This window comes from Condylura cristata, unplaced genomic scaffold (genome assembly GCF_000260355.1).
Source record: "Condylura cristata isolate star-nosed mole 26May11 unplaced genomic scaffold, ConCri1.0 scaffold00001, whole genome shotgun sequence".
NCBI lineage: Eukaryota > Metazoa > Chordata > Mammalia > Eulipotyphla > Talpidae > Condylura > Condylura cristata.
The window spans coordinates 25,421,422-25,435,939 of NW_004567102.1; the positions used below are offsets into that span (position 1 = coordinate 25,421,422).

At 37.4% G+C, this 14,518-nt stretch overlaps 1 protein-coding gene across 3 annotated transcripts in view; it reads left to right on the forward strand.

Annotated features, from left to right (window-relative positions):
* Window positions 1-14,518, forward strand: part of ADGRB3 (adhesion G protein-coupled receptor B3) — a 650,534-nt gene that overhangs the window by 258,702 nt on the left and 377,314 nt on the right. For all 3 annotated transcript variants that reach the window (XM_004673604.2, XM_004673605.2, XM_012721768.1), the window contains 2 exons: window positions 1,209-1,373; window positions 1,817-1,981. In XM_004673604.2, coding sequence (XP_004673661.1) covers window positions 1,209-1,373; window positions 1,817-1,981 — 330 coding nt within the window. The remainder of the gene's footprint in view (window positions 1-1,208; window positions 1,374-1,816; window positions 1,982-14,518) is intronic.

Below are 14,518 nucleotides of genomic sequence, written 5' to 3' on the forward strand. Positions count from 1 at the left end.
CTGACATAATTACCACCACCATCTGAGTAGTTGTACAATTTTCCTCTAAAACCCTTAAGTGATATAATAAGATATTCTTGATTTTAGCTTTTCATTTATGTTTTCTGTCTACATGATGTAATTTTCTAAGTTATAGTATTTTTGAGGTTGAAATTCATATTCTTTTATTTGTCTCACACAAGACCTATTATAGAGTCTTATACATATATCAATACATTTTTATCCATCATTTGGGTGAATAAATAGATGGATCTCACTTTGAATCTCTGACAGACAAGTTTTTCATCTATAATGTTAGCAGAAACCAGGGCGTCATCTTGATCATTTCTCCACTGGTCCCCAGACCAGTCCTTCAGAAGATTTTCTCATTGTTCCTGCCAGTAGCCTTCCAATCTTCCCAGAACACTGCATCAACATGCTTCCTGCAGCTAGCTTAGAGCTTAAACTCTCCCCCCATAATTATTTCTCTATTCTACAATGGATCTGTTCAAAGGATTCTCTTTTAGAATCCTTCAGTGGTTTCCTAATAAATTGAGAATAATAGCCCATATCCATAAGACAGTTGACAGCAAGCCTATAAAATCTGAAGTCTACCATTTTACCCACCTCCTCTGGTGTAGCTTTTTACCTGGCTCAGTGAATTCCATTCACAATGGCCTCCATTCGGTACCTGGGAATGCCTATGTTTCTTCTGTTAAGGACATTTGTATGTCTTATATAACATACCCTTACTGTAGGCTTTTTCCTCATTATCCTTCAGAACTGCACTTTTCAAGAAAGACTCACTGGCTACCCCAAACTGCTAACTCTGAGTATTTTTAATTTTCCTTTGCAACACTGCTATAAAATTAATTAACTTAGCATGTAATTGATTACCTCATTCTATGGAGACTCTCTCTGAAATAGGAGCTCTGTGAGGCATTAGTCAGTTTTATTTATTTCTTCCTATGTTTTAGCACATGGTCTTGAACTTTTGAGTGATTAATAAAGATATCAAATAAAAAAGTGAACTAAAAGACATACTGCATACATATAAGGGAATAGAAGTGAAAAAATATGGTAATAGCTTGTGAGGTAGTATAATCTAATTCCACTGTATTCATTTAGAGACTATTGGTTGGAACTCATCTTCAAGGTTTCACCTTGGGCTTTCTGTAAGCCTCTGTCACAGGAAGATCTCTTTATACTGTCTCTTTCTGCTTTGACAGTTGATGGACAGTGGCAGGAGTGGAGTTCATGGAGCCAGTGCTCGGTGACATGCTCAAACGGGACCCAGCAGAGAAGCCGGCAGTGCACGGCAGCCGCCCATGGGGGCTCTGAGTGCAGAGGGCCGTGGGCAGAAAGCAGAGAGTGCTACAATCCAGAATGCACAGGTGAGGCCCAGTTATTATACCTCCAGAAAGCCTGCCATTTCAAAATGTCACAGCCCAGTGCCAGATGGTCATGAAATCACCAGGAAGTAATTATTTACATCTAGTATTTGAAGCTGATGGTACCACAGCTCTCCCATGGTATATTCCATTTATAAAACCACACATTCAGGAGATTTTTCAATATTGTTTAAGTTGTTGAACTTCAGCACAGAACTTGTGTTTTTACAGGTAAGGCTCAATATCCATTTGAAGAGTTAGACAAGCTTATATAAATCTATTAATCACAGTGTTCTATATTTGATCAGCAAGTTAAATATTTGAATAAACTTTATTCATGGCAGTAGAATAATAAATGGAATGGATAATCATGTTCCTCAGATTTTAAAATTTTGAATGCAACATGCAGAAGACTATTGCCATTAACCATGACATGTTTCTTTCAGCCAATGGTCAGTGGAACCAGTGGGGTCATTGGAGTGGGTGTTCCAAGTCCTGTGATGGTGGCTGGGAAAGGCGAATGAGGACTTGTCAGGGAGCAGCAGTCACGGGCCAGCAGTGTGAAGGAACAGGCGAGGAAGTGAGGCGATGCAGTGAGCAGCGATGTCCAGGTGAGAATGACTGAGACTAACCAAATGGAATATTTTGTAACCTGGAAAAAAAAAAGCATTAAAGGGGGTAGAGTAGGGAATGAATCAAAAAAGGGGGGTGGTGTACGGGACTATGATGATGGCAGATGGGTGATTTGGTGATGGGAAGTCAATAGCGATTACAACTGAGATGGAAAAAGGCACAAAGTAGTGTAAAAATAAACTATTATTACATAAAAAATTTATATCTCCACAAGTAGAAAAAACGTATTAAAAAATATAGTCAAAAAAATATAGTCAAAAATATAGTCACTGGCAAAGGAAAGGACTTCCTTAATTAAAGGATTGCTCGTGAAGTGATAATTTGCCATTTGTTTCTGTGATGTTCAGTTTCTTTTATTTATGTCCTATACTATTTCTGCTATAGGATTTTAAAATTATTTGCTGCAAAATGGCATTAAAAGATATGGTAATATGAAGGTAGCCATAATGAACAGTAACAAGGTGAGCTGCGGTTAAATTAGAGAGAGATATATTTTTCACGAGGTATTTGTTACCTAAGACTGTATATCAAGTTGCCCTAAATAATTTATAGGTCTATAAATACATAAAATATAGAAATATAAAAACATAAGTGTTGACTAGCTAAGTAAGAAAATTTTAAAAAATGATGTTATAATTCCAGAAACTTATAAATTCAATTGTTAATTTTAATGTATGACTGGAATATGCCTGTTTACTTGCCCTTGCCTCATTTTTTTTTTTTTTACCGTAAATGGAAGTTTCCACGAGGAACACATTTTAAAATGAAAACATAAAATCTTAATTAGTACTGAAAGAATGATAGAGCTGCTACAAATCAAGGATTTTACATATAAGCATAGGACAAAAATGAAAGCCCAGAGACGGTCCAGAAATATATTTTATAAATTCTTTAAAATATCATTTAGAATAAATTCCTTCCTAATTGTGCGTGCTTTCCTTAAAATACTTCGAGACTGAGGACTCAAGAGCAAGTGAAAAACTGAAATTTTAGAATGATGTCATAGGCAGAATTACTTTAACTTGTTAGAAAAGGTGATTGGCTAGAACTTTCCTTTTTCACAGCTGGATGTAGAGGAAAGAGCTTAATGTAAAGAATTTGAAAATACAGAGAGTCCCTTTTGTTCCTGTAACTCTTTGTGAGTAAGCTTGCCAACCCTTCTAACCTTCTGAAACCTACTGTGTAAAGAAAGTATAACTGTTTGGAGGAACTTGGAGGTTACTTTTCAGTTTAGAAGTGGTGGAATTTTGTCTCTAACATAACTACATCAATTTGGAAAAACTGAGGAAAGTTAAGAACTCTCTAGGGGTCAAACTGTATTGCTTCAGCTTAGAATTCTGAAGATTTCTCACAGTTCGATACTAAGAACACCAGCAGAATCTGGACTCTAAGAGTTATCAGTGTGTCAATAGGGATTCTTTAGATCTTAAAAAAAGATGGAAAATTAGTTTTGCTAATTCTTAAAACCATATGCATTTAGAAGGATAAGAAATAAAAAGCATGTAGTATTTTGTTGAGAAGGATGCCTGTCCAGAATAGCCCTTTGAATCTTTCCTATTCTGCATAAGAATTAAGATGCATTAAACAAAACTTATGCACAGGGAGAAATTTCATTTGAAAAATGGGCATGATTAAATAAGGGCCTATTAATATTTGAAGTAATCTAAACCCATTTGAACAGCACTAGGATTTTTAACTGGTCTTTTAAAACTGCCTTTCTTCTGCACATGTAGAGATAAACCTGTGTAGTTGTGATCAAATTTACCAAGATTGCCACCTGCTGTTTGGAAAACATTTTACATATCTATTTACAGGGAAGATAGTATATCTAATTGGAGGTCTGTTTGCTAGTTATCATGACTTAAAGCAGGTTGAAAAATTACATAAAACTGCTTACAATATCCTATATATTTTTATGTTAACCTTTGCATTTTCATTGTACTGTTTGATATGATTAAAAAGAAACACAAATCATTTCCAAGTATATAAATAACAGTTTTGAGTTATTGAATCAGAGCTAAATGAGTACTTGAGTCTGCTAAATAATTAACCAGTTAGTGCTTATACAGAGAAAATAAATATATACATCCAGCTTCAAAGTACATCCTAATTTGTTACTTTCATACAAATTGCATTGTCTGTCAAAAATTTTATAACTATTAACTTCAAATCTGCTGCTGCCTTTACTGAATATAATTGTTTTTACCAAAATATTCATAAAATGGATTTCTTTTATATTTATTCTCTCCAAAATTGTTTTAATATCAGAGCAGGATTTGTAAATTACTTAGTTGTCCATGATGAAGTTGATTTCTATATTTCCACTCCAACACTGCTCACTTGTCTCTCTGTGGCTAGTATATGCTAATTTCATGATTAGCACCTTTGCATTGCTAAGGGCAGGCCTTATATTACCCCCAATAAACATATTGACATGTAAATTGAGAAAATTTTAAAATAAAATTTAAAGTTACTAAGGCATTTTCCTTCTTTATTAAAACAAAGCCTGAAAAAATATTTCTTTTGAACAACTGCATCATTTTTTAGTACTGTTCATTCTTAATTTTTCTTCAGGTTGCTGCAAATAACTAGTATTTATTTTTATACTTCACTTAATTTGGAAGCAAAACAAATTAATCAAGTTTGCCAAGAAAGACCCTCTGTTGTCAGGAAGGAGAACTATAATACACACAACATCTTTGTCTGGATAATTAGTGAAAATAATGATTAATCACCTGGATTTAATCAAATGTTATGGTGCTTACTAAAAAAGGAAAATAAAATATATTTCTACATCAGGGTTAGGGCATTTCTTGACTGCAAATAGATAAACGTAGATAGGGCATTTCTTGACTGCAAATAGATAAGCAGAAAGAACATCAATGACCTAAAATGAGATTCCATTCTTATATTTATCATAAAAGTACAGAAATGAAAATTTTTTAAAAATATGTTACTTTGAAAAGCATCGTGTTAGTTGAGAAGTAAGTGGCTGCAGGAGAGATGATTAAATGTCCCATTTATAAATTAGTCAAAATCATAAAATCATGATTTTATTGATCTTCAATTTTATTGTTCAGTCCCATGCAGTGAAGACTAAATCCCAGAAAGGTAATGGTTGCTCTGAATTTCTGTTGCCACAATGCAAAAATACATTATTTGGGGCTTAATTTCTTTGGTGATATTGCTCACCCTGCTAATATTCAGAAAGCAGATGTTAAAGGTGGCGCCTCTGGCTTCCTGGGGGATCTCCTTGCTCTGTTTCCCCCAGAGTCATTTGCTACTTCTACAGCTCCACTCCAAGGATCCATTAAATTTGAGTTAAGCTAATACCTTGTGACTTACCATTCAAAGGTAGATGTTATACTTAATTTACACACAAAATGTTCTTCTTGAAGTCAGAACTGCTTTTATCAGCAAATGGTGAATAAAGCCTGAAGGTGAATAAACCCAGTGAGAAAAAAAGAACCCACAGTTTGAACCCCATGAGAAAAACTTGAGACTTGAGGGAACCCTACTACAAATGTACTGTATACAAATGCAGTGTAGAAGGCCAGAGATGTAGCAAGATGCTGATATATCACTCTCTAAGTATAACTACTAAAGGAGATCAGCAGTAATGTTTATAATCCCAAACTTAGCTTGGTCATTATCATCCAATTGTATTATAATTTGTTGTCTTCTGCTGTGAATATGAACCTCCTCCCTCTGAGGAAAAATGCCCTGGGCCATGACTGTTCTTTGTTTTAAGATTGCTTTCCAACAGGGGTGCATCTTTCCTGGAGACCAGTAGAGGATTTTATTTGGTTTCTGAGTAATTTCTTTTAATTTAGAATTAGTAGGAAAAAAGAATCACAAAGCTGGCTTATCTTGCATTCTTACATTCTTCCAGTACCTCTCATTGTTCAGAGCTGTGCTTCTGAACAGATGTCAGAATCACTTAAGAGAGCTTATTAAAACTCAGGTTCTTGTACCAACTCCCTAGGGTTTCTGACTCAGTAGATCTAGTGCAGGCTCAAGAATTTGTTTATAACTAGCTATCTCTTGATGTAGGTGATATTACAGATTACCCTCTGAGTAGTGCTGGCCAACTGAACATAGCTAGCTAGCTACCAGCCTTCACTGGTAAAGGTTGAGCTATTATCTCAACCAGATAGCCAAATATTATTTTATTTACACTTCTTCATAAATCATAAGGGATTATTTCTGGATCAGTTAATAATCTAGATTTTCCTAGCAAGTTCATGTTTCAATAAAAAAGAAATTAAAGCAAAATAAGGCTATGAGTAAGTTGTTATGGACAAAGAAAATGTAGTCATTGCCCAATTCACATTTCTTCAGTCCCCATTTTTCTTGTCCCATGGAAAACAAGAGAAGCAATTTGGCCATCACTGAACATGTTTGATAGAAAGCTGTGCACTGCCATGACACAGATTGCCATAAAAACTTTGTCCCCAGCAACTCTTCCTGTGCAGGACTGCATTTTGTTTCAGGAGAGTAAGGAACACCTCAGGGACATCAAAACCTGCCTTTTCTAAATGAATTCTTCTTTAGCCACAAAAACAAGATAAAATTTAATATGACCTTAAAAAAAAAACTTTAATATATTTAGAAACAACAAAGAATAAAGATAAAGTGGTTCCCAATTAAACATTAAAAGTTATCTACCCCTCATAGGTAAATGCCCAGCCAAATAGAGTTGGCCCAAAGCAGGACCCCAAAGAGTCCCAAAAGCTTCCCATAAGTCTAAGACATCTACTGGTGGGGACCCTACAGGAAAGGCACAAAGGAGCCAGATAACTCTGGATGGAAAGGAACAAAATCAAAATCCAAGTCAAGGTAAAGGCTGCCATTGTCAACCTGCCCATGGGTCTTTTACTCACACATATGTCTCTTTCAAGTGTCTTGGCCCCCAAGTCCCTGGTATAAGTCCAAGGCCAATAAGTGGAGCATTTGCAAGGTTTCTCTGCTACATGCACCTACTCCAAGTCTTTGCTTAGCATTTCTTTATTTTGTAGCTTTGTAACAGGGTGGTCCCCAGGAAAGGGGAAGTTCCAGAAGGAGGGTGGAGCTGGGCAAAGGAGAGAGGAGTCTGAGGAAGAAGAAAGCAGAATGGAGAGCCAGAAGGAGACCTGAGGAACCCCCATTGATCAGCGAGAGAAATGTGAACAAATCGTGCTTGCTTCCTCATCCTTCGCTGGTTGAAACAGATGTGGGTGAGAGACCCATGGGGAGGTTGATGATGGCAGCATTTATATTGATTTTGATTTTGCTCTTTTCCTCACAGAACTGTCAGCCATGTCTCACCCTTTTCTTTGGGTCCCAGTCAGAAGGTGCTTTAGACTTGTGGCAGGCTTTCAGGCCTTGCTTTGGGCCAATCCCTTTTGGGTAGACTTTTACAACCACGAGGGGATGGGTGACTTTGGGTGTTTGATTTAGAAACTATATTCTTTGTCTTTTCTTTATTTCACACTCATTCTATTAAAGTACCTTTCCATTAAAGCTCTTACGTCTTATCTTGATGCCGTGGATGACAGAACCTATTTAGAGCTGGCAGGTTTGGGGGTTCAGAGGTACTCCTCTCTCCCTGCCCTGTAACAGCTTCTCCTTCTTCCACTCAGCTCCACTCTTCCTTGGGTGAGGCAGGGAACCTGGAACCTCAACTTTCTGTGGCTATGAGCTGCTCTAGTTTCACTCCCTCTAATTAGCTATTAGCTACTGAATACACCACAGATTTATACCATTTAGACTGGGTATGCTAGGCAGGTAGAGGAATTCTTAGCTCACATTTCATATAAATTTGTTTTCTTCTCAGGTCCCAGGTGGAGACTGGTGAACTAATTACTATGAATACAAATAGTTTATCTTTTTTCTAAGAGATAAGTTTAAATAATTTAATGTTAATTCTAGGGATAGAAGGAACATGATTTAAGATGATAAAAGTCGTATATAACAAAACCACAGCCAAGATTATTCTCAACCATGAAAAGCTGAAGGTGCTCTCTCACAACTTCTCTTCAATAGAATACTGGGATGTTAAAGTTCTAAAGTGTGTGGGTCACTCCATTTTAAGACTAAGTGTAATTAGTCCTATCAGGGCATCCCTGGTGGTACAGGAGTTAAGTCTCAGTGATATCCAACTATCACCACCCTTTGCAGCATAAGTTAGAGCCCCAGGAGGTGACCCATGTTGTGACTCAGACCTCTCTCATCTCTTGCTGCACCCCTCAGGAGTATGTTTCAGTCAATTTGCCTGTTCTGCTCCCTACTCTGTCTCCGTGAATCCTCTCACACACCACACCTCTGGCCTACACCCCAGTTCTTATATGCATAAATAAATAAAAATAAATCTTAAATAGAAAACATGAAATTCGAGTTATTAGTATAAAATTAATTTTGTTTCTAGAGAGCAAATAAGCATTCTACTACATTGAAGTATTTGTATTCAATTTCACACTTGCTTTACCTGTCTCACTCAAAAACTATATAGGTTAATCACTGGTAATGCTTTCAAACAGCTTCTTTTCCAATAAAATATCCATTATTTTCCACAATCAAATGCTATATGTCCACCCTATATAAAATTATTACTTGTTCCTTTCTTTAAAAGGTTAAGGCAAATGTTTTCATGGAATGGTTTTGGACACAGGGAATAATGTCACACCACAGAGTTCACAACAGTTATTCATCTAAAATCAACCACTGTGATCAGTGTTGACAGTAGGTGGCACTAAGTATTGACTTCTTCCAATTTGAAAGTTCTTTTTGTTCTTGCCAAGTCATCTCAGCTACCTTCTAAACAGCAAGGAGATAAATTAGAATTTGAAGACAACAGTGATGAAAAAATCTCCATAGGTAAAAGAGATTACTTGTTGTATAGTGAATATCTAAGAAAGCTGCAGATCTTCCCCCAAAGCATGAGTTTTATAACCTATTCCAATCTGTAGTTCACAGCAAATAAGTTCAATTTTATAGGCAGTATTGAAGAAAAAACACAGAGATCTAAAATAATAAATATGTTTACCAGATAGTACAGTATGTCTGCTATTTAAAACTGTTGCTGTGGAGAAAATTATTATTGTAATTTGTCTTATCAGATTGTTCATCAGATGAGCATTTAAAAACTCATAGTTTCTGCTATGCAGAAACTTAAAAAGCAATTTGTTGTCATATTACCCTGCTCTGTCCAATTTAGAAATATTTTGCAACATGCTGATCATTCTCAAATTGTAATCAAATTTCAGTGTGCATTTTACTATTTTTCTTTTATTTTGTATAGATTGCCAAGTGATCACTATAAGTTCACTTAACATTCATCACCATACATGGCTACATTTTTTTTCTTGTGATGGGACTTTTAACATGTACTCTCTTGACAGTTTTCACATCTACAACATAGTATTTTTGACAATAGTACATGATCTCTATGACTTATTTACTCTAACCTCCCCCCCCCCCCGCTTCACCCATGACTCTGGTAGGCCTTTATGTTTCTTATCCCCACTTAAGTCCTTTCATTGTATGCCCTGACATAAGAATGACCCTAAATCTTGGCTCAAGCACTCTGCTTACAATATCCCTCTTCCATTGTCACAAATATGCATCTACAAGGAACACTCACAAATATGCATCTTTATGCCTAATCACTGGCCATGCTCCAGAGACCTTTCCAATTGGGATATCAATTCAGGCTCTTTGTGATAAGAGGAATTTTTCTCTGACCACTAAATCCTACTGTCATCTGAAGTAATTCACATTCTTGTTAATCCTTTTCCTAGTGATGGATTCTAACTGCCATCAAATGTTTCCTCTGTACCCCTTCTTTCTCTTCCCAGCATCCACCACTTGTCTATAGGGAAGTAGCACAAAGAGCCTGAGATGTGGGATCAAACAGTGGTTTTCTCTGGAGATCTGTGACCTTATGTATGATATGGGGAAAATGACATGTACCTCAGGGGATTGTTTTAAGGATGAAATGATATGTGCTGTAGCTATTTAAGAGTTTACTTTTTTCAGACTTATTTTTATTCATTGTTACATACAAGAACTGGGGCATAGGCCAGAGGTACAGGGTTGAGAGGATTCACCAGTTACAGAGTGGGGAGTAGAACAGGCAGAACTACTGAAATACACTGCTGTGGGAGCAGCAGGTAAGATAGAGGAGGTCTCTTATGCCATGTGGGTCAGCTCCCTGTCTAGGATGAAACTCATGCTGAAGTAGATATAGATAATAACTTAATAGTGCTGAGACTTAACCCCTGTATCACCAGGGAGGCCCTACTTAGGATTTTAAATGGAAGTTTGGGTCTACTTTGTTAGCCCTATTGTTACAACAACTACCTTCTCTAATCTCTTTCACACTCATGTATCTGATTATTCTCTGCTTGGCCTTGGTGATATAACTCACTTGCTGAATTAAAAAAAAAAAATTGGTGGCTTTTCATTACTTGCCAAATTTAGAGTCTATTGAGATTTCTGGTGTTATAGGGTAGTGAGATGGGCACCCCTGAACCCCCAAACATGCCCACTCTAAATTGTTCTTCCATCAATCACATCAAGAGAAAATAAATAAGACCCTTAAGGAAAGGAACTTTAATACAATTAGTGTGCAATACAGAAATGACAAAGAGTATAGTTTCTAATTCAAGCACCCAAAGTTACCCATCCCCTCATTGGTAAAAGTCTACCAAAAAGGGATTGGCCTATATCAAGGCTTGAACGTCAGACACAAATCTAAAGCACCTTCTGGCTGGGCCCCATAGAAAAGTGTTAGAAATGGCCAGACAAGTGTGGGAAGAAAAGAGCAAAATCAACCTCCCCTCAGTTCCTCACCCACATCTGTTTCACCCAGTCCAGGGACAAGAAACAAGTGCTACTTCTTCACATGTCTCTCTGCCCTCATGTGGCTCCCTCAGGTCTCCTTCTGGCTTTCCATCCTGCTTCCTTCCTCTCAGTCAGCTCTCCAGATTCTTCTCCTCCCTGCTCAGCTCCCTCCTTTGGATGGGGCAGGGAACCTGGTATCTCCCCTTTTCCTGGGGACCAGCCTGTTGTACTTGGAATCTATATACTATCCCCCCATTAGCTCATTAACTTCCCAAGGTTATTACTCTTTACTCATTTATACCTGTATTAAACACTTAAACAGATGCAGTCTCTTGTTCTAGAGATGGTGGTTTGTTATTCTCCTCTTATGTTGTTGCTTGTACTGTTGTCTTCCTTCCCCTCTACAACTCCAACTGCTGAAATGAGAGTATCTTGCTAGCCTAGTCCATTAAAAACTGTCTCCTTCTTTAATAAGTTGTCTTCATCCCATATGTCATAAGTATGCCTTTTATTTTGAAGCACTATAAACTTGCATTGTAGTTTCCTTTTATATATTATGCACACATACATACATGCACATGTACATACGTGCATACATACCTGTGTATATCTCTCAGTTAGAATGCCAATTCACAACTACCTATTTTCAGCCTTTTAGAGCTCTTTATTTTCCCTGAATCTAGTTGAATTGGTAGGTCAGTAGATATATGCACTTTTGAATATTTTATTTCATATCATGAACACTATTACCTGATGAAAACATTTATACAACAGCATGTGAGTGTTTAAATGAATATCATAGCAACGCCTTACTGTAAGTTTCTTTACTCTTTCAAAAATAATGTTAGTTTTCTTCATTAGAATTTGAGTGGGCATTTTTAGCTCATATATTTTTATTTTTGTTATAATTTGTAGTATACTTCCTTATACTTCCTTCCTTTAGCAACAATTGAGATGCTAGAAGAATTTCTATAGAAAGTTACAGTTTCGCCAAATCTTAGTTTAGTATATTTCTTTAGAACAAAACTTCTCAGAACTGTCCTATAGCTACATTTTAGGGTAGGTTTGATCCCAGGTATACCCAAATAGTGACTTCTAAATATTTAGGGCACCTGGCAATACAGAAGCTTGTGGCCAGATCTCAATAGCTCGTATCTTTGCCCATTACCACACCGTGCATCAAATTTCATTTTCTGTATGTGCCATGGAAAAGACTAATTGTTGTCCTCAACAGTTCTTGAACATGTTTTGGCCCGACTTCTGTGCCCGACTGCAAGGAAGAAAGATGGGAGGCAGAAAGCCTGAGCTAGTAGTTTATTGCTCCCGGGCAGCAGCTGAGACTAGGCCCTAGGGTGGTGTCCACAGCTACTGCCAGTGCTATAGGGGAAAAGGGTCTATTCTAGGTTCAGATTCCAAAGGGGTTACTCATCGCTGTGCCCCCTGACATAAGGCCCAGTTCCTCAGACCATGTCTCCTGGATCTAAGGAGATGCGGTTAGCCAGTTACTTATCCAGTTAGTTATCACCCTTGGATGCGAGGCCCAGTTTATTATCGCCCTTATCTAGCCCCACTGGTAGTTGTGTTATCACAGCACCTGGTCACCCCCAACAGACCATTCTTCAAAAAGGAATGTATAAAAAACTTAACAGCAAAAACCTTGGGTTTATCACAATATAAAAACTTTGCCATTAAAAGTTACTGAGGGTTTTTTCTCACTATTAAAATTAGTTAATATTTTTCCTATTAACTTTGCCAACAGGTCGGAACTGGAGTGACCTTATTTGCTAAGTTGAAATATAAAATTTAAAAAATTAATAATTCTGAGTTTTCTTTGGTTGGTGGGTCTGTATAAAACACTGGTCTAGCAGAAAGGCCTTGAAGTACTGCAGTACACTCTTTGCTAATGAAGTTAAGTTTGTGGTTTGCTGACCTTCAGACTTAAAAACAAATTGTTACAGAATTACTCACTACCAGTTTACCTCTGCAGAGAGTGCAGAGAGCTTGATGGACTCAGGTCCCTCATCTCCTAGATGAACGATTCTTCTCTTCTACCTTGGTTTCCTTGGGTTTCAAGTGAGGCCATTAATTGCCACTACTTCCTCAGAATATTTTGAGTCAGATGCATTAAAATATAGTGATATGTGACTATAAAAGCCATTTGCTTTCTAACAGGAATGCCCAATTTATAATCTTTGCCCCTCAGACCTTGAAGCAGCATAAATTCCTCACAGGAGTATATTCCACTCCCGAAGTTAGAGCTGTAAGCTGCGTAAACCCAGACTGGATCTATCTCATTTCTCTCCACAGCCCTTAGCATAGGGAATTCCCCAAACATAAGAATTAATGAATTGCAGCAAGTGAAGCTGAAAGTTAGGGTCATGCATAGTGCATGTTTTTTCTTGTTCTTCCCCCCCCCTCCACATACCAGCTCTAGAGTTTAGAATCAATTTCTTTTTAATGTTGAAATTCTAACTTAAGGGGTGAAAACTAATTTTCCACATCAAATTGATTTAAGCCCTGTGTAATTTTTGCTATTTTTAAGAGACAGAAAATCAGTTTGAATAGACAGATTAACAGCTAATCACTAGGTAATTGCTACCTTGTTTTAAGGGAGCATGCTAACTACATACTTGTGACTTCAAGTACGAATGGGTTTTTATATCGTCACTCTAGTGAGAGCAACAGTGAGATCTCTCAGCTGATGAACAGAATTGCTGTTCCGTTTTGCTAAGGCACAAGAAAAAATTGCTATACAATAGTGTTTTTATCCTGAGCACAGAGAGTGGCCTGAGATAATTATGTATTTTCTAATTTACAAAATACACATAGGTAGCATTAAACAGATTAAAAAAAAATTCTATCTCTAGCTTATATTTCTCTCCTGAGTTTTAGTTCTTCACACTAGCCAACTTCATAATACCAAGATATGCTCAGAATTGTTTTACCCAAGCAATCTCTTCTCTGTGTATTGTAGCTGAGAATATAAAGCACTAGACATTCTCCTAAGGAAACTGAGCGCCATCTCTTCTTTTTCTTTCTTCTTCACCTCTTTCATCCATCCATGGAGTTTTAGCCCATTCTACTATTTAAATAGATTTTGAATCCACCTACCTTCCATGGCTGTTACCTAACGGTCCACACCCCACTTAAACCACATAGTCACAGTCCTTCCTTCCTTTAAGTCTCACTTCCCATCAATCTGTTACCCACTGCAGGTATCCCATTGAGAATATATATTTTGAAAGATTATTTATTCATGCATACAGAACTGGGATAAAGGCCAGAGGTGCAGGGGCAGTGAGAGGATTCAATGGAGACAAAGTGGGGAGCAGAACAGACAGATCGTCGAAGTACACTGCTGAGGGGAGCAGCGGGCAGGTCAGGAGAGTCTGCTGTGCTGTGTGGGTCATCTCCGGGACAGGTGAGGATCGAACTCATGCCAAAGTGGCTTTAGCTTCTACATGCAGTGCTTTAACCCACTGTGCCACTAGGGAGGGCCCTCATTGAGAATATTTTAATAAATGTCCCTTGTCCTAAAAGTAAATATTAACTCCTACCTTACTTCATCATTTATCGTCCCTTTTTCTTCTTCAGGTTTCTGCTTCTACTTATTCCTAGTGTTACAGGGCACCCCAGTGTGAATTGGGTTGCCTATCTGTGGGTCCTCACCTGCACACTTAAGATTCAATCCC